The 25,913-nt window shown below is 33.4% G+C and overlaps 2 protein-coding genes across 2 annotated transcripts; both read right to left on the reverse strand.

Annotated features, from left to right (window-relative positions):
• Positions 1-411: 411 nt before the first annotated feature.
• Positions 412-3,753, reverse strand: LOC141587401 (flavanone 3-dioxygenase 2-like). The gene is made up of 3 exons (XM_074409088.1): positions 3,433-3,753; positions 744-1,068; positions 412-657 (listed from the first exon to the last, which is right to left on the reverse strand). Exons 1-3 carry the CDS (start codon positions 3,636-3,638, stop codon positions 412-414), a joined length of 777 nt encoding a protein of 258 aa, XP_074265189.1. The 5' UTR covers positions 3,639-3,753.
• Positions 3,754-16,227: 12,474 nt separating this feature from the next.
• Positions 16,228-16,901, reverse strand: LOC141589385 (uncharacterized). The gene is made up of 2 exons (XM_074410372.1): positions 16,653-16,901; positions 16,228-16,545 (listed from the first exon to the last, which is right to left on the reverse strand). The coding sequence occupies exons 1-2, from the start codon at positions 16,899-16,901 to the stop codon at positions 16,228-16,230; spliced, it is 567 nt and encodes a 188-aa protein (XP_074266473.1).
• Positions 16,902-25,913: the final 9,012 nt, after the last annotated feature.

The following is a 25,913-nucleotide window of genomic DNA, read 5'->3' on the forward strand; positions in this document are numbered from 1 at the left end:
AATAAGGCAGCTCATTGTATGACTCATTATATTTCTTTAGATTTGTCATCTTGTGTTTGGATTGATGAGAATGTATCCAAATGTGCTAGGTGATGGAATTTCTTCCGACGCCTTAGTTCGGAATTATGTTGACAAATTTAATAGGATTATATCAGATTTGAAGGATATATGAGTGAAAATTGATGATGAAGACCACACACTTATGTTGTTGCTTTTATTGAAGGATATAGGAATGATGATTTCATCTCTTCCTCCTTAACAACCATTCAAACGGGTTGGGTCGGGTCAGAATTTAACATGTATAGTTGAGATTGATCAAACAAAATGTAACAAATTACCACGATAATGTGGTGGTTATTTTCCTGAAATTTTATTTTACATTGATCACAACTTCCAGCAAATTACAACCGATTAAAGTTTGAATTTCGAAAAACACACGGATGTGTCTCTATAATTTGTCATGTGTTGCTCAAGATACTCCCCATAAGGGTAGTTGTTTTTGTACTGCGCGGGTCTTGCTCCTGGGAGCCCAGTGACAGCAGGCCCCACGGTGGACGTATTAGCTGGGGCTATGGCATAACATATTGACGTACGCTCCCTTTGATCATTTACAATTACTCTATGAGCGGGTGCTTTCAGTATTCCGTTACTCACAACCTGCAATTTAAATCAAGACTAATAAACACATACACTCGAGGATTGTCATCGCGTCATAATAGTTCTTTTTGCATATAAATTCATACCTCCATCTGGGTTCCAATTGTAACAATCAACGCATTTGGTTGAGCCTTTACGGTCTGCCATTGGTTGTTTTCATCTAAAATTTGTAACCCGTGAGCACCCCCTTCTAACGTGATTGTTAGGAGGTCGGGATCATAATGTTTCGCCATTCCGCATGTTAAATTTGGACAAGGACAACGCGGATAGGAGTTCAGATTGAGCCTCCTCACTGTAGTTAGTCCTTGATCATCAAAATATGTTTTGCCAAGCCCAAGACCTTCACTAATGCAACTTACCAAATTTTCCGCAACACCTTTGACTAATGAAGCAAAGAACCCAACTCGGAAGCTACATATGGAAACACTTAGTGTATGACTTCGTTTCTCAAGATAAAAAAGTGGGAAAGATCAAATCATGATAACTTATTTACGTCAAAATAAATTAATAAAATCCCAGTATGGCTTCGTTTCATAATAACCACAATAGATTAAATCATCATTTGGCGAAACCATCATCAAAACTAGGCCAAATTAAAACACCGTGGTGCCGATAGTTTTTTTTTTCGGGCCGAACATGGATGGACCCTACATTTGAAAAAAAATGTTCAACGGGACTAAATTTATTACCCGTGTCCATTATAGTGGGTCTAGGTTGATGGTTCATAGTTCATACCCGCTCATCAAAATAGGCGGGCCAACCTGCGGGCTAATGGGTTGGAAGATATAAGAAAAGCTCGGTTGTTAATAAAAATTAAACTACTTACTACGAAGAATAAAATAAGATTATGAACATTAACTTTTGTGGTGCACTTCGTTTTGCTTAAACTTAATGTAAAAAATGGTTAACACATTTTCACATACATTTTTTTTTTGCAATTAAAATTGTTATCAATACTATATATTAAATCCAGAAACCAAGGGACTTCAATGTAATTAAAGAAAGTTATACAAATTAATTATACTATATAGTTTTAAATCAATAGCACCGTGTGATGGACCCAATTGAGGGATCTCAATGCAAATATTATATAGTTTGGGTTAAAATTAAATTATATAGAAGCTTGGTAATTTTCCTAAACATGGTCAATTTCCTTAAAATAAAATAATTAATTAAGATGGTCAATTTCCTTAAAATAAATTATACTATATTGTATAATTCTTTCGATTTGATTTATTACATATATGTAATATATTTATATAAATATATAATTCCCTTAAAATTGCATGCCTAAGTAGTAAAAGTAATTTCGTAAGTAAAGAAAAGAATTGTAGTAACAGTGGATATAATTATATGATACTCCGTAGTAATCACTCATTTGAATAGTAAAAGTAATTAACAATATTATCAGCGAGATTAGTGAAAGTGGTAGAAACAACAACGGGAGTAGTGAAATAATCAATATTAATGCGACAATAGTGAAAGTAACAATAATTACGGCGGGAGTAGTGAAATTATCAATATTAATGCGGCAGTAGTGACACTAACAGTAATTACGGCGGGAGTAGGGAAAGTAACAATGATTATGGACAAGTAGTGAAATGTTATTACTATTGTTTCATTAATAAGAGTAAAATATTAATAGCGGGAGTAGTGAATTTGTCTCAAAATTTATTTCATCGTAATTTTAGGATATGCCATAGAAAAATATATTAATGATAAATTTATGGGTTATGCAACTTCAAATAATTTTATTTAATGAAAAACAAATTAATGGTAAGTAGAGGTAGCCCGGGCGAAGCCGGGCACCAATACTAGTTTAGATAAAAATAGGAAAATATTTTTGTTAGTGGTCATAATCAGGGCGAACCTATATAGTAGCAAGGGGTAGCAGCTGCTATCCCAAACCTAGGAAAACGATTTGAGGAAGATGAAGTTTGCTACCCCAAAACTGTTGGTCTACTTTGCGAATAAGAATAAATAAGACCAAATTATAGCGTCAAACATATCTGTGCTCCAGTGGTAAATAAGTTTTATTTATAGCTAAACAACCAGTGTTCGATTCCTACACTTAGCATTTTTTCCATATAACACGTGCTTTACATGGCAGCATAGGAAAAGCGTTGGTTGCCATCACTTAAGTTAGTTATTGCATAGAGTTGCAGTTGAGTTTCTTTTCTCTAATTTTACATCCTCTTAAGGCTCTTATTTATTACTACTAACATTCACTAATTTACATTAAAAAAAAGATACTTAGTAGTTAGTACTCAATTACTCATTATATATACGAGCATACAATACAATTACATTATTTTACAATGTATTACTGTTATATTTTTATATGTAATAAATTAGTGCTTGTATAACATTTGATAGTAACACTCATAATCACGCGAATTTTTCACATAAAGTATTAGTATAGTCTAATCTGTTAGGACTTTAGGGTGCAAGCACAATCAATAATCTCAAAATAATAAGCGCGAAACCAATTTATTTTCTCATTGGAAAATGGGATTGTTACAAAAGTGATGCTCTTATGTATGTTTTTTTAAATTCATAAAAAATGTTGTAAAAATTTTCGCTACCCCATATTTTAATTTATGGGTTCGCTCCTGTTAGTGGATCGGCCTATAGATATTTCTCTTATTTCATACCCGCCCATTAGTTTTAACCGGACTAATTTGTCATCTATTATCTATATTATTATACTTTTATGACCAAAGCGACTCAAATAAGTTAAGTATAAGACTCGTGTAAATTATAAACAAAACTTACTTAAAAAGGAATGCAGTATCATCGTAATCTATGGTTCCTGAAGGCAAGTAGAAGGGCAAAGTATCCCTCCAATATTTTGCTGTTTTATGATGTCCTTCGCGATGGACAAAACTGCTAGAATACGCACCGTAATGTTCAGCCGCTCGCCTGAGCTGATCGTTAGGCAATTCATAGAAGTTCTTTGTAGTCGTCAGGGCATTTTCCATCACTCCCCTTGCGATTGCATGATTCGTAATCTTATATAATTACATAAAACGAAGCTGTTAAATTATACATAATCTATACAAAAGATATTGTCAAATGAAGTGTAAATTACAACAAAAACCGTTGAAAAAGATACATGAGTAAAAAAAGAATCATTTAAAATGCAATTAAAAGATTGTATTAATTCACTCATATTCAGTTATTTACCCTACATTTTAATTAACACACAATTTAAAAAATTGAGAAATTAGTATATCCAACCCAAATTAATACCCCTTCGTCTCAAATCTCAATCATATTTTTACATTTTTAAATTTTTGTTAGAAAATTTTAATTAAAATAATTAAATAAATGAGACGGAAGAAGTATAAATGACCCGATCTGATATTAACCTGATGATCTGACAATTATTAGGTTTAATATTGATCAAAATAAAAGTAACTTAGTGTTTAGATTGATAGGTTTGACTAAATAATGGAGTAACCAAATAATAGTTAATTAGAAACTAAATTTTATGGTCCAAATTGATCCGATAAAGTAACCAAAGCCCCGATCTGATACATTATTTAACCCGAAATGACTCGACCGAAACCCAATTTGGCCCGAAAATATAGGTTGACCCCATATGACTCCGCTCGACCCGACCCGATTGCTATCTCTAGACCTAGTTTTTAATGAGTGGTGATTTGATATTTTTATGGGTGCCCACAGCTATATATTCACAAACTAAAATACCCTCGCTTTACTTTTCATGGAAAAAACAAGGGCACTCCCATATATGGATTAATCCTCGTATTTATTTTCAAATGAATTCTTTCAAATTTAATTATTTTGACTCTCTTAATAAATAAAAGTGGAGTGAAATGAGAATGTTATAACATACTTGGAAAATGCCACCGCGTGCGGCTTGATAGACCTCGTTGACTATTCTTAAACGATCCACATCCATATTCATACCTAGCACGTCAAGTACTGGTAATTCTATTGGTTGCACACATGTATTATTAGTTATTGGTATTTCACCTGGTAGTAATTGATAATCGGTTGGGAATTGGTTTCCTTGGTTTATTATTTCCCTCAGTAGTAGTGCCATTTTTTTTTAAAGGAAGAAAGAAGGTGAGCTGAAGAAGGGATTTTTAATTTTCAGAGTAAGTTGTTGATGTTTAGTAATGTTTGATGCTAATAATCTCCTAATAATGATCTTATATTTATACTAAGAAACAATCAATGGTAATGCTCAATCTCTTAAGAGTTAAGATGGAATATTAATCATACATTGAATGATACATACATAACTTGAACAAAGAATGGACACAAAAAACATCCTGGGAATAAGTCCTCAAAAACAAAATGTCCATCAATTCAATACTTCACCAGTTATGGAAAATGGAAATGTTCCATGCATTCATCTTCCACCACTAAGTCACAATATGAGATGAATTTAGTTATTTAGAATATATGCGCACACACACTTGTCTATCCAAGGTTTCTTCAAATGATGCCTCTTTGTTGCTCAGATGTGTAGTTGTGTACTATGTAGGAAGAACGGTGGTTATTACAGCTTCGGATTCTTTGACAACTTCAACAATATCATTCATCGTCTTCGTCTTCGTCTTATCAGATCGGATGCTTAATTTCATTCATTCCTAATTAATAGCACAATAATTTCATTCCTTTAATTCTGTTAATGAATGCAGAAATCGGACCTTTACATTATACAAACCCGAAATCCGAAATGACCCGACCCAACCCGAGTAAACCAAACTCGACTTTTCTAGAGGGACATGGAATATATCATCATACGAATTCTAGATCTTTTTTCTTAAGTTACATTGTATCTTTAAATATGTAGCGTTGCTTTGTTTCAGCTGTAACTCACAGGCACAAAAGGTTTTGGATGACATGTTGGAAAAATCATTGTTCATGGGGTTCGTTTATTTAAGCAAGCTTTTGTTGGTATAGTGTTTGGAATAGGTTAATGGTTCGAGTGTTTGTGAATTTCTAAAATGTTTTGTCTATTCCCGTTTATTGTTTTAGCCAGACGTGCCACAGTTCAATGGGCGTCTGGGCGGGACGACCGCAAAAGGTAATATTTGAGATGCGATGGTTTCAAAATTAAACATATTTTATTGTTTTTTGGAATTTTATATGTTTATTACTTTCACTTCAAATTAATTGTGTATTAGCAAATTAATAACCAACCTAATCCTTATTATTTTCAAACTAGTTTTGTGACCCGTGAGAATCACGGGCTTGATTGTTTTTGTTCTTTTATTTTTGCGGTATCGTTCATGAATGCGTTATTTGGCTTGTTTGTCTTCTTGCTTATTATCTTGAAGATATGTTGGTAGGGTACCTAAGCAAGGCAATAAAGAGGATCCTGTCATAATTCATGAGGGTAAGATATATTATAGCACCAAAACCCATGAATCCCTCATTTTAAAGAACAACGAATGTCCATTATCTAATTTCGAAAACTGGTATTGCATATAAATTAAATGGGAAATTGTATTGCCTTGTGTTTCATTAGAGCACTTTAAACAACTTATTCTCAAAGCCTATAAGCAAAGTCAACACAAATTATCGGAAACGTAAAATTGCATTCAAACAGTGGAATATTAACTTTGAAAACTACTCTTATTTTGCTACGGTCCTCATTGTCTTTGTCCTTTTACTGAATGTTGTCTTGTTGTGTTAATTACTGTTAGTCCCTTTCTGTTTTTGTTCTATGCTTTTCTTTTTACGGTGTTTAGATTGTCTCTGGCTTTCGAGGGCGCTTGGCTTTGTCATGGTGGTTATTCAGTTCACTCAACATTGACGGCTTTTGGCATTCTAGTACTTGATAAATGTTTTTTAGTGTTGTTTTGGTGCGTTCAGAGAACCTTGGTTCTATTTTTATCCGACAAAGAAACAAAATGTTGGACACTTGGACATCTAATTCTATTCTTTATTACCTAAGGTATTCTAATGAAAAAAGAAATGTAAAATAAAGTAAATATGTAAAATATATAAATGAATGGATGGTAATGATTTTTATAATCAATTTTACATATTGCCTTTAGTCAATTAGAGACGATACGAATAATGACGAAAGCGCTATGTTAAAATACAACTTATGTTTATCTTACTAATTAGGCTAAAATTACAAGTTTATTTTCTTAAATGCAATGGAGTTTGTTAAACTTTTAACAAATAATACATTTACAATTCTTGTCGGCTCGTCGGTCTTGCAACATCGTCCATGTAAATTCAATTGATTTCCAACGTATTGGGAAAAATATTATTGAAATGATTTTTATATAACGAAATACCTAAGTGATATATAATTTTAAAATATTCGTAACAATTGATTATGAGAAAACAAAAATATATACAAGCAAAAAAAGTAAATATTTTTCAAAGAAATATTGAGAGTGCTAGAAGAAAATATTTGATGGAAAACAAAAAATGATTTAAAGGCTTGAAATTTAAAAGCATTCAAAATGGAACAATGGATTGGAAAATTATCATTGGATTTCAATCAAAAACCATGCAAAATATTTACCTTGATCCGCATTAAAAGATCCGATTTATATCCTTGGAGCATATAACTTCAACACTTCCATTAAGACATTTTATTTATAATCTGTTTGTCGACTAATATATTTGATTTATAACCTGATTGACAAAATACAAGTTGAAGAGTACACGGAAGTGCACGAAAGGGTATAAGACAATTTAGTACAATTTACAAAATTTGTCAATTAATATTCTAAGGGTTGGAATATATAATGTAACATGTTACCAATAATTAGAGATTCATAGTACAATTTGATATTGTGCATACATAATAATAATAATAAAAAAAAGGAAACCCCAATGAAACTGAAAAATTATTCAAGTCAAAAGATAATTGCAAAGAAGTTTCATAACCATTATTTCCAGATTTCATGCAATGTTTTTGATATATGAGTATGTCATCCTCCTACAATTTTAATACAAATACAAAAATAATAATTAAATAAGATTCTAACTATTAATTAATTTAAAACATAATAAGAATAAAAAAGTTAAATAATTCAATTGTTTGTATATGCATATTTTACCTAGCAACTTTTTGGAGAAAAATGAAAAATAGGATTGTTGTAATACTTATATAAGATTCAAATTATTAATTAATTCAAAACATAATAAGAATAAAAAAAGTTAAATAATTCAATTGGTTATATATGCAGGGGCGGACCCACCTAGTAGCAAGGGGTGGCGTCCGCTACCCCAAACGTAAAAAAAATGGTTTACAAGACGATTTTTGCTACCCCAATTATTGTTAAACAGTAGATAAGTAGATATTTTTCTAGTAAATCTCCAATAAACATGTTCTTGTTCAGTGGTAAAGGCTTTGGTTTTTCATCAGTTGACCAAGGTTCGAATCTCCTTACATGCATATAAAGAGTAATTTTTTTTTGCTATCCCATATATTAAATCCAGGGTCCGCCCCTGTTAATATCTGCATACTTTACCTACCAGCTTTTTGGATAAAAATGAAAAATAGGATTGTTATAATATTTATATAAGGAAATTTTTGTAATTAATTTCAATAATTTATTTGAGAGAAGAAGAATATTGTGTGAACTAAGGGGGAGATAAAAAATGGTGAAATAAATACAAAGTATAAGAATTGTGAGGAAAAACCAAAAGCCCATCTATTAAAAAAAAGAAAAGAAAAAGTTAAATGAATAGGTAGATTAATACCAAATTTATGAGAGGAAAATAAAGAGTTTGTATTAATTTGTTTTTTGTGTTTAGCACTAATATTTTTTTATTTTTTGTATTTTATAAGCATGTAACACATGATATTTAGAGATTACTTTTAGTTAGATAATTACTTACTTTTAGTTAGATAATTAAGTAATTAATATAATTAAATTATTAGTAACCAATAGAAAAATTACACGTGGATTAAAATTAAATGCAAAGAAAAATAACATAAAATGTGGCACTAAAAATTGCTTAACATGACACACGTCAAATAATAAACTACTCATCTTGTTTTTTTATTATGTTGTATAGATACTAATAATTAAGTCATTTATCATACAAAATTTTGAAAAAACAATTAATTTGGAATAAATTTTAAAGGATAATTAAACAATAAAAGTGGAATGGAGAAGGTCTCATTTAAATTATAATTTACGTGATATAATTTCATGACCTAAATACATGGTATTACTACCCTTTTAAAATTCTATTATTAGTGTTTAATTTACTTATGTATTTACAGAATTTGTTTATAAATTATTTAAATTAAATAAATATTTTCTTTTCCATATATTTTATATTTTCCAAAACCTTATCCTTTATGTGAAATAATTTCATGAACTAAATACGGTATTGCTTCCCTTTTAGAATTTTAACTATTAATTAATTCAAAACATAATAAGAATTAAAAAGTTAAATAATTCAATTGGTTATATATGCATACTTTACCTACCAATTTTTTGGATAAAAATGAAAAATAGGATTGTTATAATATTTATATAAGGAAATTTTTGTAATTAATTTCAATAATTTATTTGAGAGAAGAAGAATGTTGTGTGAACTAAGGGGGAGATAAAAAATGGTGAAATAAATACAAAGTATAATAATTGTGAGGAAAAACCAAAAGACCATCTATTAAAAAAAAAGAAAAAAAAAAAGTTAAATGAATAGGTAGATTAATACCAAATTTATGAGAGGAAAATAAAGAGTTTTATTAATTTGTTTTTTGTGTTTGTCACTAATATTTTTTTATTTTGTTTGTATTTTATAAGCATGTAACACATGATATTTAGAGATTACTTTTAGTTGGATACTTACTTAATTTTAGTTAAAAAATTAAGTAATTAATATAATTGAATTATTAGTAAACAATAGAAAAATTACACGTGGATTAAAATTAAATGCAAAGAAAAATAACATAAAATGTGGCACTTAAAATTGCTTGACATGACACACGTCAAATAATAAACTACGCATCTTGTCTTCTTATTATATTGTATAGATACTAATATTTAAGTCATTTATCATACTAAATTTTGAAAAAAATAATTAATTTGGAATAAATTTTAACAGATAATTAAACAATAAAAGTGGAATGGAGAAGGTGTCATTTAAATTATCACTTAAGTGATATAATTTCATGAAAAAAATACATGGTATTACTACCCTTTTAAAATTCTATTATTAGTGTTTAATTTACTTATGTATTTACAGAATTTGTTTGTAAATTATTTAAATTAAATAAATATTTTCTTTTCCATATATTTTATATTTTCCAAAACCTTATCCTTTACGTGAAATAATTTCATGAACTAAATATACGGTATTACTCCCCTTTTAGAATTTTATTATTAGTGTTTAATTTCATTTAAGTATTTACTGACTTTGTTTGTAAATTACTTAAATTAAATAAATATTTTTTTTCCATATATTTTATATTTTCCTAAGAAAATATTTTATATGATATTTAATACTCAATTGTTGATTAATTAGTTCTATAAAACATCTTCTATATACAACAAAGTTATAATAACAACAATAGTGAATTGGTGCCTTTAAAAAAAAAAGTAGTGAATTAGTGACAAATCTGACAATACAAAAAAAAATTGTTTTCAACTTCATTTATTCTTCTTCGTTCTTAATTTCTTATGTATTCAGTTTTTTTTATTTCGAATACATATAATACTAATCCATATGAAATTTCTTGAAATTATTAACTTATAGTTAATGTGTATTTTCTTATTGTAGGTTTTTTTTTTAGTTAATTAATTTTAAAGCTAATGGAATATGGATGGATTTTTAAAGAAAATAAGTGAATTAAATTAATGCAATATATGAATAAATTGATAATCCATGTCATATTAGTTTGCCAAGTCACATTGTTATTGTATACGTGGCTTTTTTTCATCCCATGTGGCATTGTCTACGTGGCATTTTTATGCTAGCCTTTTAATAGTATTTATAGATTAGTTGCGTTATGAACTTGCGTCTTTTATTTCAAAAATGGCGTCTTACATGAAAAAATAGGGTAAAACAAAAATTCTATTTTTAGTGATCAAGAAATTAAAAGGGATACCCTTAAGCTATATTCCCGCCAAATTTGATTATATGTAGATTGGTTGGTGCATATGATCACTAAAGTAATTACATTTGATAAGTATGAAACTATTCTCAGTAATGAAGTAATAGAGAGAATTTGAGTGAAAAATTATATTTCATTGAGTTATGTAATTACAATGATTCTGATTTGCTTATATAGTAGTTGAGGTCGGTTTGTATAACTCCCTCTAACTAATTCTAACTAATTCCCTTAATACATGGAAAGTTAGTTGATTGTTAGTTAATTCTAACTAACTGACTATGCTCATATCCCCCCCTCAAGCTGGACCAACTGAGTCTGTCATAGGAGGAAGTTGTAGTCCTAGCTTGGACGAAAGAAATCTATGCTCATTTGCACCTAGAGCCTTGGTCATTATGTCAGCCAGTTGCAAGGCACTCTTGACATGCTTTGTCTGCAAAAACCCTTCTTGTTGCTTATCACGTACATAATGGCAATCCACATTTAAGTGCTTAGTTCTCTCGTGAAACACAGGGTTCTGAGCTATATGTTCAGCTGCTGTGTTATCACAATGCAGCATTACTGGCAGTGGGATGTGAACCTGCAGATCTGCTAATAAGTTCACTAACCAGACAAGTTCAGAAGCAGTATAGGACATACTCCTATACTCACCTCAAATGAGAGCTCTTGCTAAGCTTCTCTTTGCTTCTTCGTTTTCCAACTTATTAAGGATCTCCCTAAGAAGACACAAAATCCACTTAGAGATCTCACTCTTTTGAAATTGCAAGTGGCCCGTCTGCATCGAAATAAGATCTGCAGGATCAACTCGACTTTGCGAAATAGAATAAACCAGTATTTGTTGTACCCTTGAGATATCTTATAACATGCTGTGCTGCTTGATAATGTGTCTCTCTTGGTTGACTGAGAAATTGACTGAGATGCTGTACACTATAAGAGATATCAGGCCTAGTCATATTGAGATACAAGAGCCTTCCTATCACTCTTCTGAACTTTTCGAGTTCTATAACTTCACCAAAGATCGGTAGTAAGCTTTAAACCTTTCTGCATTGGAAAATTAGCAGGTTTGCAGTCCTCAAAACCTGCATCCTTAATAATGTCTAAAGTATACTTTCTCTGGTTGACAACTATACCATTAGCATTTCTTGCCACTTCCAAGCCCAGAAAATATCTCATAAGACCTAAATCTTTGATAGTAAACTTTTTGTGTAATGAATCCTTCAGACTCTGAATGCCAATCTCATCATTACCACTGAGGATCATATCATCAACATAGACTAGATCAACCAAGACTTTCTTGGTGTCTTGATTAACCTTAGTAAACAACGAGTAATCATGTCTTGATTGAATGAATCCCAGACTGAGTAAGTGCTTAGTTAATTCCAAGTTCCATTGCCTTGAGGCCTGCTTTAAACCATACAATGACCTCTTTAATCTGCACACTTGCCCCTTCTTTGCAGCAGAATATCCCAGTGGAGGCTTCATAAAAACTTCCTCAACTAGAAACCCATGTAGGAAAGCATTGTTTATATCTAATTGATATAAATTCCAATGCCTTACAGCTGCAACAACAAGAAGAGCCCTAACAGTGGCAAATTTTGCAACAGGAGAGAATGTAAACTTGTAGTCCTTATCCTTCACCTGGTTATACCCCTTAGCAACTAATCTGGCCTTGAACCTTTCAACTGTACTATCAGCTTTGTGCTTTATTTTGAACACCCTCTTGCTGCCAATAGCTTTTTTGTTTGCTGGCAGGTTAGTAAGTTCCCAAGTATGGTTATCTTCAAGAGCTTTAAGCTCCTGATTCATTGCAGTAACCCATCTGGCATCTGTACTTGCTTGGGCATATGTGCTAGGTTCATGCTCCTCCATCACATTGCATAAGGACATGACAAAATCCTTATCATAAGTAGTCAGATCATTGAGTGTCTTGACATGTAGATGTTAGGTTCATATACCTATTATTAGACTCCTCTAATAGTGAACTAATTAACTTGTTAATTATTTGTTCTTTAGATCTAGTGCATGCATAACAAAATGAAAGATTTATAAGAAAAACAATGTTCCTTACATTGTTGGTTGGTTCGAAATTATGGGCACAAGTAAGGTCACCTTCCTTCACTTGTTCTTGAGCTTATAATGATGGATGATCTTCCAAGATCCCAAGTATAGAAATCCTCCTTAGATTGCACCCAAGACTTACCCTTAAACTAGTATACTAATTAACTAGATTATTATACTAGTATCCTTAAAAAGATTCTAATATTATTATTATTACTACACTAGTAATGTAGTTTTGATATTAGAAAATATAAACAAGAACTTGTGAATCTCCAAAAACTTGTTGGAGAAAACTAGAGAGAAGGAGGAGCAAAGACACTTGCATGTAGACTTTTAATGAATGAGTAAGTAAGATAAGAGACCAAAAAACTCTATAAAGAGAGTTGGAAAACCGGGTGGGAAGAGGCAAGGGGAACCAAACAAAAATTGGAATCTCCTTTCTCTTTTTCTCTTATCAATAGCTTAGGTGTGTAAGGCTACATAAAGGTAGGTTTATATAAATATTATCACATAATATAAAATAATCACTACCCATTAGCACACTCACCATTTCGGTCCATTCACCATAAAATGGACTACCATTTTATTTTGTCAATTTGTCATTTGTCACACAATATGTCACATGTAGTATTTTACATGTTATTAATTAATTTAATGCATATTTATCCCATAAATATCATTTTACAAATTAATTAAATTACATACAATAAATTGACTAGTGATACTTGATCACATAAATAAAATGGGTCATAAAATTATAATTCACAACATCTTGTAATTATAATTAACCATTCATTCTTATCTCTATTGTTTCTCAAACAATAAACAATTTTAGTAATAAAGCATTTTTATTACTAAAATAAATCTTATTTAATCTCATTACAATAAGAAATAAATATTCTCTCTCACAAGTAAATTGTTCACTTTTAAGGAATTGATTACCTCGTATCGTCATACAATTAATCAATTTATCCATTAAGGGAATTGTCCTTTAGGTGTGACCTTAAGGGATCAACTGACCACCACCGTCACACGACAGTAATGTCAAACTCTAGTCAGCCAATCATTACCGATTAATAACGGTCAGTCGACTTTATAAATAATCATCCCTCACGTATTCTTAGTATGAGATTTAATTATGATATTAAATTATGTGATCGCACTATTATTGAGGACACATTTCCCAACAGTAGAGCACTATGTCCTCTCCTGCTCTTTGGCAAAATATAATCTGAAAGAAGAACAGAAGGTCTCCTTGGCCTATCTGACTTCCTAACCTGCTGGTCAGTTGGATTATTTTCCACTAAAGACTGATCAGCAGTGGTTGCATTATCAACACCAGGACCCAAGACACCCTCAAGGATACCAGATGTCTGAGTGCCAGTGACAGCTATATCAGCTGCTGTAGGATTATTTACAGGTTCTGGTACTTTAGAAACAAGATGCTCATCTTGTAAGACCAAAAAATCAGTCTCATTAGGACCAAAAACTTCAGACTGTACAGTTTGTGTTGTGACAGAATGATATGGATAGATATTCTCTTGAAAAAGAACATCTCTACTAGTGAAAATGACATGCCTATCCAAGTCATACAACTTATACCCCTTCTGATTACAAGGATACCCCAGAAAAAGACATCTCCTGGCCCTGCTTGAGAACTTATCAGTTGATGTAGGTGGTTGGGTTGCATAACAAAGAGTGCCAAAAATCCTGAGCTCATCATAGGATGGTAATTCATTATAAAGCAACTCATATGGAGTCTTCCATCCCAATAACTTCACAGGCAGCTTATTGATCAAATATGTGGCAGTGAGGATACACTCACCCCAAAACTTTATAGGAACTTTAGACTGAAGCTTGAGTGCCCTAGCAACCTCTAGCAAATGCCTATGCTTTCTTTCCACACGACCATTTTGCTGAGGCCTGCCTACAATACTTCTTTGATGGACAATACCTTTGTCTCTAAAAAAGTCCTTACATTGAACTTGAAAAAACTCTGAACCATTATCTGATCTAATGGTTTTAATGGAAGTAGAAAACTGATTCTCAACATAAGCAACAAAGCCCTTAATAAAACTAGGTACTTGTGCTTTGTTTTGAATTAAAAAAGTCCATGTATTTCGTGAATGATCATCTAACACAGTAAGAAAAGATCTAGCACCAGATAAAGATGGGACCTTATATGGCCCCCAAACATCAACATGAACTAAATCAAAAATCTTTTTAGCATATGAGAAACTCCTTGGAAAAGGCAACACATGATGTTTAGCTAAAACACAAGTCTCACAATGAAATTGTTTTATTCCTTTCAAATTCATTCCAATTACATGTTGAAGCTTCTCTAAGGAACTATGACCAAAACGAGAATGTACAAGTGCTAAATTTGGTACACTAGTAGCATTTATTTGACAGTATGGATAACTATTCTTATTTGGACAAAATGAAACATGTCTCTGAACAAGTGGAGTTAAACATGTTCTAAATCTATAGAGATTGCCAATTCTCTTTGCCTCTGCAACTGCCTTACTTGTATGGTCCTGAAAGACACATTTAGTTTTCAAGAAACAAACAGACAGATTAGCAGCAGTGATCAACTTAGCCACAGATAGGAGATTTTGCTGAAAATCAGGAATTAATAGAACACTATGCAAAGTGATATGATCAGTCAAAAACACATCACCAATTCTATGCACAACTTTGACAGTTCCATCAGGTAACCCCACATAGACAGGTTTAACAAGAACTTTCACATTATGCATTAATTTAATGTTAGACGTAATGTGATCAGATGCTCCTGTATCTACTATCCAATCATGGTCATTAAAACCAGTAAGACTAGTAGTAAACACATAAGAGGAAGGAGTCATACCAGCAAAATTAATGGATGACTTCATATCAGAAGTACTAGATGAAGGAACATCAGAAATAGCCTGAAACACTTGCTGCAAGACTGACTTGGTGACAGACTGAATAATACCCTGAACAAAATCTGGATTAACATGAGGTGAAACAGCAGCCTGAAACCGAGATAACTGAGCAACCTGAGAAACAGGAGGGCATTCAAGAGGAGAAATAGTCTGGTACTCAGAATCCTGATCTTCAGGCAGCATATCAACATTATTAGCCTGGAAAGATGAACTAGCACCAGCTTTGCCTTTGCCCTTCAAGAAAGCTTTGTATTTGTAGCACCTCTCTTGAATGTGTCCCTTAATCTTACAGAAAGTACAAGTCTTTAATCTGTGACATTCTTCAATTGTATGTCCAGCTTTCTCACAAAGGAGTACGAACTTATACTCAACATCGAGAATCTTCCTTGGGACGCTTATTTGCAGTACCAGCCATTGGCCTTGAGTTGAATCTCTTCTTGGAAGCAAAAGCAGCTTGCTCAACAGAAACTTCAGCAGACTTGATCATTGATATGCTTCGCCTCTCAACCTTCAGAATAACCCCAAAGCTTTATTGATGGGTGGTAATGGTTCCATGGTCAGAAGATTAGTCTGAGCATGCTCATAACCAGAAGTCAGTCCCATCAATAACTGCAGCAGCTTAGATTGAGTCTCTCTATCAACCAGACGTTTTAACATCTGACAAGAGCACTGATTCATGGCACCACAAGTACAAGACGGTATGGGATCAAGGTGATCCAAATTCTCCCAGATATTCTTTAACTTGCCATAGTATTCAACAAGAGGAGAATTATCTTGAGTAATTCGACCAAGATCCTTCTTAAGCTCATAAACTTCAAGGATATTTGGCTGTCCAAACCTCTCAACAATGTCAGTCCACAGAGATTTTGAAGAAACAAAGAACTATGATTCTCACGAAGACTAGGAATAATGGAATTAAGAATCCATCGTTTAACCAAAAGATCACATCTGATCCATTGGTTATACTTTCTGTCAGTAGCAGCAGGAAGAGAACATTCTCCAGAAAGAAACCCACTTTTGTTCTTGGATAGCAGAGAAGCAACAACTTCACGTTGCCATTGCAAGAAGCTGGTGCCATCGAACAGAAAAGAGGACAAAACCAGACTTGGCTGATCAGTAGGAGAAAGAAACAAGGGATCGTCGAAAGGAGAATAAAGAGATGAAGTGTCAGATGAATCTGACATTGTTGTAAATTTTTAAGAAATGTAAGAAAAAGATTTAAGGATGTGTATGTTTGTTAATGGCGGAAGCGTAGGATCGTAACAATGGCGGATGATACCACACTACAAAAAAAAGGTTCCATAGCGACGGAAAACGCCGTCGCAAATATGTCAATCCCGTCGCAAATATACATCTTGCGACGGAATTGCGACGGATTTAATCCGTCGCTCATTTTCGTCGCAAATTTTGGTTCTGCGACGGAAATTCCGTCGCTGCTAAATACCTGCGACGGATCAGTGCGTCGCAAATACCCGTCGTAAAACGGTTACTTGCGACGGATTGTCCGTCGCTAATCACTGTTCATTGAAGGCCACGTGACTCTAAAGTCAAACAGAAAGTCAAAATCTGCGACGGATTGTCCGTCGCTAATCACTGTTCATTGAAGGCCACGTGTCCCTGAAGTCAAACAGAAAGTCAAAATCTGCGACGGATTTTCCGTCGCAGATCACTGTTCAAATTTGACGTTGCGACGGAAAATCCGTCGCAAATTCCGTCGCAGGGATTAAATACCCAGTGGGTTTACAGCGTTCTTCCAGCGGCCAAATTGCTTTGAAAGCAATTACATATACTCCCGGTTTCCTACAAACATTCGAAAATCCAAAGAATTGAGAAATTCACAACTCGTTCAAGACGAGATTTCCAAACAACGTCTTCACATTAACTTAAAATAAAAGGTTTACAACCGTTTAGTACAATAATTGTTCAACAAAGAAAGCCAAATAAGTCCATAAACTACGGGGTAGGAATGATAACTTCTAATCAACAAACAACTACATCAATACACGGGAGTGGGAGTAGGAGTAGGCCTAGCATTGTCGCCACCATCATCATCAAAGTCATTTCTAGCTCCAGTTGGACCTCCCGGGTTACAAGTTTGAGTGGTAAAACCTTGTTGGCTCAAGAACTCCTCTATTGCCGCAAGCCTTTGAGATTGTTCGGCCTCGACTTGCTTTAGTCGCGCATTCTCTTTTGCGACTCTACCAACAAAATCCGGAGTATGAGGAGTAGAAAAGAGGTTACCAGTCGAGCGGCGGTGGTGCTCCCAAATTTGTGGTGCTGTATTTCCCGCGCCAAGTACTCTACCTTTCTTAGCAAACCCTCCATGTTCTTTAATATAAATTTCATTATCATCAATGTTCTCGACCCCTTGGCTCTGAAGCTCAGTTTTCTTTGAGATGATTTTACCCTATATCAATAAAAAACGAAAGATTAGATACCATCTACTAAATAATCATGATTGAAAAAATGAGTTAAAAATTAAATAATTATAGTAACTTACGAAGAGTTGACCAGTTTTTTTTGGATAACCATCCTTTTGTGCTATGCTTCCTTGTCTTCTCCAACATTTGCAAAGCGGACGGAATATCTCCTTTCCCATCTTTATCAATCTACAATTTTGATACTTGTTAAATATAATTACTAACTTTAAATAAAGTTAAAGAAAAAAAAGGTAATAAATTAAAAAAGGAAGTGAAGAAATTACCATTGAGTCCATATATTGCAAAGTGCTTTTTCGACCCATTACGTGAGTAGCCAACGCCTTCCCTTTCTCGTCACTTCCCGACCTACGGTTGGCCGAATTCTGCTCCGATCTTGGCGTGAAAGTAGGATCTTCAAGTGGTCTATTCTTCAATTGACGGTGCAAGTCAACACTAATCCAATCCGGCTTTTCATGCTCTTCCTTATGATAAGCTCGATAAATCATTTGCCGTAAACGGTCTTCATGGCATCTTCCCAAGCCTTCTTAACCCTTGCCTTGTCACGGGGATCGTAACTAACACGCCACTGTTCAATAAAAAATAAAGTTAGAAAATAAACTTGATTGTAAATAAATATAAAATAAATGAATAAAATACCTAGTATTAAATTAAATGACAATTGCTAATACCTCAAACCAATTCCACCAATCCTTCTTTAGAGTAGATGACGCCGATTTCCAGTTAGGAGCATGTTCTTTGTAGTTGCATCCAATATTATCCGATATCAAGCTCACAACTTTCTCATTCTCAACCTGAAAAAAGAATGAGAAGATAATAAATATATATATAAATCGTTATAAAAATAATTAATTACGAAGAAATAACATACTAACCAAACGCCGCCATCTTGCTCAAGAGAATCGAGATGAATTTTGTCAATCACTTGGTATTTCTTCATTCTCGTTTCCCTGTCCTTGGTTTCCTGCATTACTATTACTACCATGTCTTCGTCTCCTCGACGCCATAGAAACCAACTAAATTCCTCAACATTGTTAGAAATCAAATAATAGCAACCAAATAACAAATTAGCAAAGTAAGAAATTGGCAACGTAAGAAATCAAATAATCAAATAATAGCAACAAAAAAAGAAATTGGCAAAGTAAGAAATCAAATAATCAAATAATAGCTACCAAATAAGAAAGATTTCATTAAATTAAGCCATACGGCATCTACAACTAATAGTACCAACAAAGTAATAAGATTGAAAGAAAGGGTACAAAACATCTACAACTAATATAAATCCTAGACATCATCATCATCATCATCATCATCACTTAAATTAGTGTTTTCGTTGCTTTCAAAAAGCGATTCTAAAAAATCCTCATCATCATCTTCTTCTAAATACTTCTTCAAAGCCTCCTCTCCTAACTCTTCCTCATCTTCCTCCTCTTGCATAGCATCATTCTGTACTTGCATTTCATCTCCTTGCGTTTCTTCTTGTTCCTCCTCCACATTTTCATTCTCATCCTCTATTTCAATTATTGTCAATGTTGTATCACCATTAACATCTTCTTGAAAGATAGATTCATCAAAGGAGCATCCACTTGTGATCTTGCCTTTATTTTAAATACTGCTGACCACTGATCTTTATCTCTTTTGATATTTGGATAAGGAGCATAGCAAACTTGTTCCACTTGATATGCTAATACAAATGGGTCATATTTTGGAAATTTTTTGCTCCGATTAACATCCACAAGTTTATATTCCTTATGTACTTGCATTCCTCTTTTCTCGAGTTATCTATCCAATTACATTTGAATAAAATAACGTTGTAAGGGTTTTTCTCTACTTGATATAAGACAACTCAACAACTTCATTTAGGGTTCCATAGTAGTCAGCTCCTTCAGTCGAACTCACACACACTCCATTGTTAATTGTAGACTTTTCCAAATCTTTCCCATCTATGAAAGCTCGAAATTTGTATCCATTGATTGAATAACGCTTCCATGTTCTTACTTTTTTGAAGGTCCATTTGCTAAGGCAACTACAACTGGATCTTTTAAATTATTTACCTAGAATTAATGATAAAGAACCAATTATTTACCAAATAATAATATAATTTAAATAAGCATTATAAAATATATATTATTTACTTACTTGACCTCTAAGCCGGTTAGGGAATTTTGTTTCAAATTTGTTCCAAATATCCTCGGCCATAGAAACCTCGGGATATTCTCTTTTGATGTAATCCTCAAACAACCTTTCCATACGTTTCAACTCATCAGAATCACAATTAGATAAAACATAGAGGTGTGCACGTTCATATTCGTTATCTTCCAAAAATCTTTCACGACATTTTCCTGAAGTAGTGCCCTCATGATCTTGAAATAGCTCGGGCAAGGTAGAATACTTCGCCTTTTTCTGACCTATGTCAAGGTCTTTTGCCTTTGTGTCTATATGATCTTCAAAGTAAAAAGAACAAAAATTTGCTATTTCTTCAAGCAAATATGCGTTGCATAATGACCCTTGAACACGAGCTTTATTTCCATTTTTTTTTTTTAGATGATTCAAGAACCTACAAAAAAATTGGTTAAGAATGAATGAAATTAAGTATTAACCTTAAAAGGCTTCGTAAAAGATATTGATATTACCTCTCAAAAGGATACATCCACCTATATTGCACAAGACCACCCACTTTCACTTCATATGGCAAATGAATTGGCAGATGTTCCATTGAGTTAAAAAATGAAGGTGGAAGTATTTTTTCCAATTTGCAGATTATCTCGACAATATTTTTCTCGAGACTTGTTATTTTTTCAATTTGTACTGATGAAGTGCACAAGTCTCTCAAAAATTGACTAATCTCGATGATGGCATTCCACTCATTTTTAGGAAGAAGGTGCCTTAAAGCAACCGGCAGTAAACGCTCCATAAACACATGACAGTCATGGCTTTTCAAGCCATGTAGCTTCAACTCATTCATATCGACACATCTTCTCAAATCTGAAGCATAGCCATCTGGAAACTTTAAATTACATATCCAATCACACAACACTTTCTTCGCTCTTTTTCAAAACGATTGAATCCACCTTTCGCGACCTTGAACAAAGTTGTAAGATGTCTTTTTGTGCGGTTGGGTTCAAGGTTGTCTTGTCTTTTCTATCCATCACCGTGTGAATTAGTTGTTCGAAAAAATTTTTCTCAATATGCATGACATCAAGGTTATGTCGAATTAGTAGTGTGCTCCAATATGGAAGCTCCCAAAAATACTTTGTTTCCACCACCCAATTCGTTTCGCTTTAACCGTCTTCAATTCATGGTCAGATGCATCTACGATTTTTGGTAAATCTTTCACACATTCCCACACTTGTTCGCCCGATAACCTCGTTCCAAAGAACATCGTTCTCTATTCTTCCTTTTCGAAAGTGGACTTTATCCTTGCGAAAAGTATGATCAATGTCTAAATATTGTCTATGACAATCAAACCAACTCCATTTTCTGCTATCTTTGAAGCCAAGTCGATTTAGTCTCTTTTTTCGTACAACATGGACATGCATTCTCACCCTGAGCTTGACCAACCGGATAACATGCCATAAGCAGGAAAGTCGTTGATCGTCCATAGGAGTGCGGCTCTTAAGTCGAAGTTTTGTTTCCTAGACACGTCATATGTAAACAATCCCGTGTCCCACAATTGCTTCAACTCGTGAATTAGAGGTTGTAAATAGACGTCAAGGTTTTGTTTGGGACTCTTTGGTCCAGGAATAATTAATGTTAAGAACATAAATTGTCTTTTCATGCATAGACAGGGTGGTAAATTGTAAGGTGTAAGCATCACCGGCCAGCATGAATATGTGTTCCCGAATGGCCCAAAAGCCGAGAAACCATCGGTGCAAAGTCCAAGTCTAACATTCCGAGGCTCGGATGCAAAAGAAGGATGAAGATGATCAAAATGTTTCCACGCCTCACTTCACTTGGATGAGACATTGTCCCACTAACTCGGGGGTTTTCATAATGCCAACGCATTTGTTCCGCGAGGTTTTTGTGGCATAAATTCGTTGCAAACGTGGCCCTATTGGGAAATAATTTAAGAAATTTTCGGGGACCCTTTTGCCATTTGCATTCTTTGCACTTTTGTACCTAGCTCTACCACATTTTCTACAATTGTCGAGAAGAGCGTCGTCCATCCAAAAAAGCATACATCCATTAAAACATGCATCTATCTTTTCATGAGGAAGTTGAAGAGCTTTGAGAACATTTTTGGTTTCATAGAAGTTACGCATCAAAATATGATCTTGAGGAAGAAGGTCTCCCATGAGTGACGTGAAACCATCTACACATTTATGGGCTAAGTTGTATTCACATTTCGAGAGACAAGCCTTGCGGCCGATCAGTAGCAATGAGAGCCGACATCCCTCGTAGACAGTTGCTCGACGTTTTAACATTTGGAAAAAGGCTAATACATTGGGATTTGGAGATTCATCAACCACCTCGGCATTAAGAGCTTCTTCCCTAATTTGATCAATGCTATCGCGCAACGCATCCTCTACCATATCCCTATAAGGATTGTCAGAGGCCATTGCCATTTCCTCTTCCTCAACGGGAAATTTCTCTCCGTGACACACCCAATCATAATAGTTGTCACAAAAACCCTTTAGACCAAGGTGTTTTCGTACATCTTGTTCAACTAAAAACTTTTTATTTTTGCACTTACTACATGGACACCTAATTTCTTTATTTCTAATGAATTCGTCTTGTTGCTTAACATAATCAATGAATTTATTAACCCCTATTACAAATTCCTTCCTTAACTTTTTATTGGAATCCAACCTTTCATACATCCAGTTTCGTTCTAATCTCTTCATTGCAAATCTACATATATATTAGTAAATAAAAATTATTAATAAAAATGGTAAGAGCATTCATAAACTTATCTTTGAATTTTTCATACAACAACAACAACAACAACAACAACAACCACAACCTGCAAAAAAATACTTTCAGTATTGGGGTCCTTATCTCTCCAACCTAAACCCATCTTTGAATCTTTCATACCATTAGTAAATACCCAATTTTTTTTCTTGATTGTAATGAGACAAAAATTCGACAAAGACTTCCTTACAGTTCTCCAAATACATTATTTAGAATGAATTCTCACTCTACATATGTATTCGGAGAACATTAAAGGAAATGTCAACCAAATTTTGTCTCATAACAATCAACAAAAAAATTGAGTATTTACCACCTAAATGGCATAAAAGATTCAAAGACAAATCTAAAATCGGGGACTATTCAAGAATTACACCTAATGTGTAATCCCAAACGGTACTAGGTCAAAAATATATTAACAATCACAACACAAGCATAAGATGAATTAATATTTGTAAAAAAAATATACATGACACAAATGTACACAACTTATCAAAACAAACTTAATAATTACTAATAAATCTTATAAAACTAAGCAAAAGTAGAGTAAGCATCCTTAAATTGGTTTAAACATCATAAATTGTCTTTTAATTAAACTAAATCATTTTAATAATCCTAAACTTAATTAAATTAAGCATTATAAAATTGATTTAAACATCCTAAATTGGCTTTTAACTAAATTAAACTACCCTAATAATCCTAAACATTCTAAATTAGATATTAATTAAACTAATTTATTTTACCAATCCTAAACTTAATTAAACTAAGTATTATAAAATTGATTTAAACATCCTAAATTGACTTTTAACTAAATTTCACTATCCTAATAATACTAAACATCCTAAATTGGATTTCAACTAAACTAAACAATCCTAATAATACTAAACATCCTAAATTGGCTTTCAACTAAACTAAACAACCTAATAATACTAAGCATCCTAAACTAATCATAATTAATTTAAACAATAACCATAAACCCTAATTAATCAAAATAGTAAAATAAATTAAACAAACCTTAAATTAATTAAGAGATGGAGACAAGGGAGAAGAGCGGCGGTGGCGGGACCAAACGGCGGCGGCGGCGACTCGGCGGCGGCGAGGGAGCAAGGCGGCAGAAAAAAAAAAGGGAAAGGGGAAAGGAAAAAAGGGAAAGGGGAAAGGAGAAGAAAGGGGAAAAGGGAAAGGAGAAATAGGAGGAGTGATTTGGGGAGTAGGGTGGTGGTGGGAGTGGTGGTGGTGGGAGTGGTGGTGGTGAGATTGAGGGAGACGGAGTTTTGGGTGATTTGGGGGAAAATAATTGAAGAGTGATAATGAAGGGGAGGAGACGCTGCTGCCCGTATAAAAAAAACGTGCGACGGACTTTGCGACGGACTGTCCGTCGCAAACATAAAATAATAATAAATCCTGCGACGGAATTTCCGTCGCAGACTTAAAATAATATTATTTTTCCAGCGTGTTAAGAGGTGTACAGCTGGACACTTTAAAATGTCTGCGACGGAAATTCCGTCGCAACAAAAATATTATTTTAATATAGCGACGGAATTTCCGTCGCAGACTTTATTATTATTTTATTCTCGCGACGGAATTTCCGTCGCAGACCTTCCCGCCATGTCAGAAAATTTGGCGGTCTGGGAAAATAGGCTGCAACGGAAAGTCCGTCGCAAGTCCGTCGCAGAGTATAAGATCCGTCGCAGTGTCCGTCGCAGGTTTAAATTTGCTACGGATTATTATTCCGTCGCAGTGTGTCCGTCGCATCGAGACTTTTTTTTTGTAGTGCCATATGAAACTATTCTCAGTAATGAAGTAATAGAGAGAATTTGAGTGAAAAATTATATTTCATTGAGTTATGTAATTACAATGATTCCGATTTGCTTATATAGTAGTTGAGGTCGGTTTGTATAACTCCCTCTAACTAATTCTAACTAATTCCCTTAATACATGGAAAGTTAGTTGATTGTTAGTTAATTCTAACTAACTGACTATGCTCATAATAAGGTACATCATGAGGAGAATATCATTGTTAGAATCAGAATAAAGTAATTACAATTGATAATGTTGGCCACATTGTTAGGCTATTGAATGAGAAGTTGGCATGAGTATCTTTCTCACCCCATTTTACACGCACCTTACACTCTCGGAGAAAGTTGGGTTTCGGGCATCATTCAGATTACTCATATCGTGTATACGTATGGTTATTAGTTCAGATATTTTGTTCAATTTTTTTAATTCAGGTTTGTTTACCCAATCTAATTTTAAGTTAAAGTTTCTTATGTATAAAAATGGAATGACCAAGTCTTACTAAGCGTATGAGCTAACTTTAATACAACACTATTAATTGTTACTGTACTTTTTAATTATTACAATAGGTGTTATTTGTGACGGATATACCCGTTACAAGCTTATGACGGGTTAAGTATCACCCACATGTTAGATAAGACAAAAAGTAAAATACATAGGAAATCGGAAATTACTTGTCTTTATCTTCCCATGAGGGTTTATTTGACCCGTCACAAGCTTGTAACGGGTCAAGTATCAACCACATGGTGAAGAATTTGCAATTCTTCCATGGTAGAGAAGATGAAGATTGTAAGAGAATATGAAGAATGAGAGAGAATTAGAGAGAAAACTTTGTAGAGAGATGTTTGAGTGTAAAAGATTCAATTGTATTATGATAACTTGTGTTGATTACAATGGAATAGGATCACCTTATATACTGAGTAATACAAATAGATAAACCGACTTATGGTAACAACCTTGTAACAAACTAATGACTAGTCTAACTAACTATGACAGCTGGCTAACAGTTTTTATAACCAACTGTTGCTAAACTCTCTTATGACCAACATGTAA

The sequence above is a fragment of the Silene latifolia genome, chromosome 1, assembly GCF_048544455.1.
Source record: "Silene latifolia isolate original U9 population chromosome 1, ASM4854445v1, whole genome shotgun sequence".
Lineage (NCBI taxonomy): Eukaryota > Viridiplantae > Streptophyta > Magnoliopsida > Caryophyllales > Caryophyllaceae > Silene > Silene latifolia.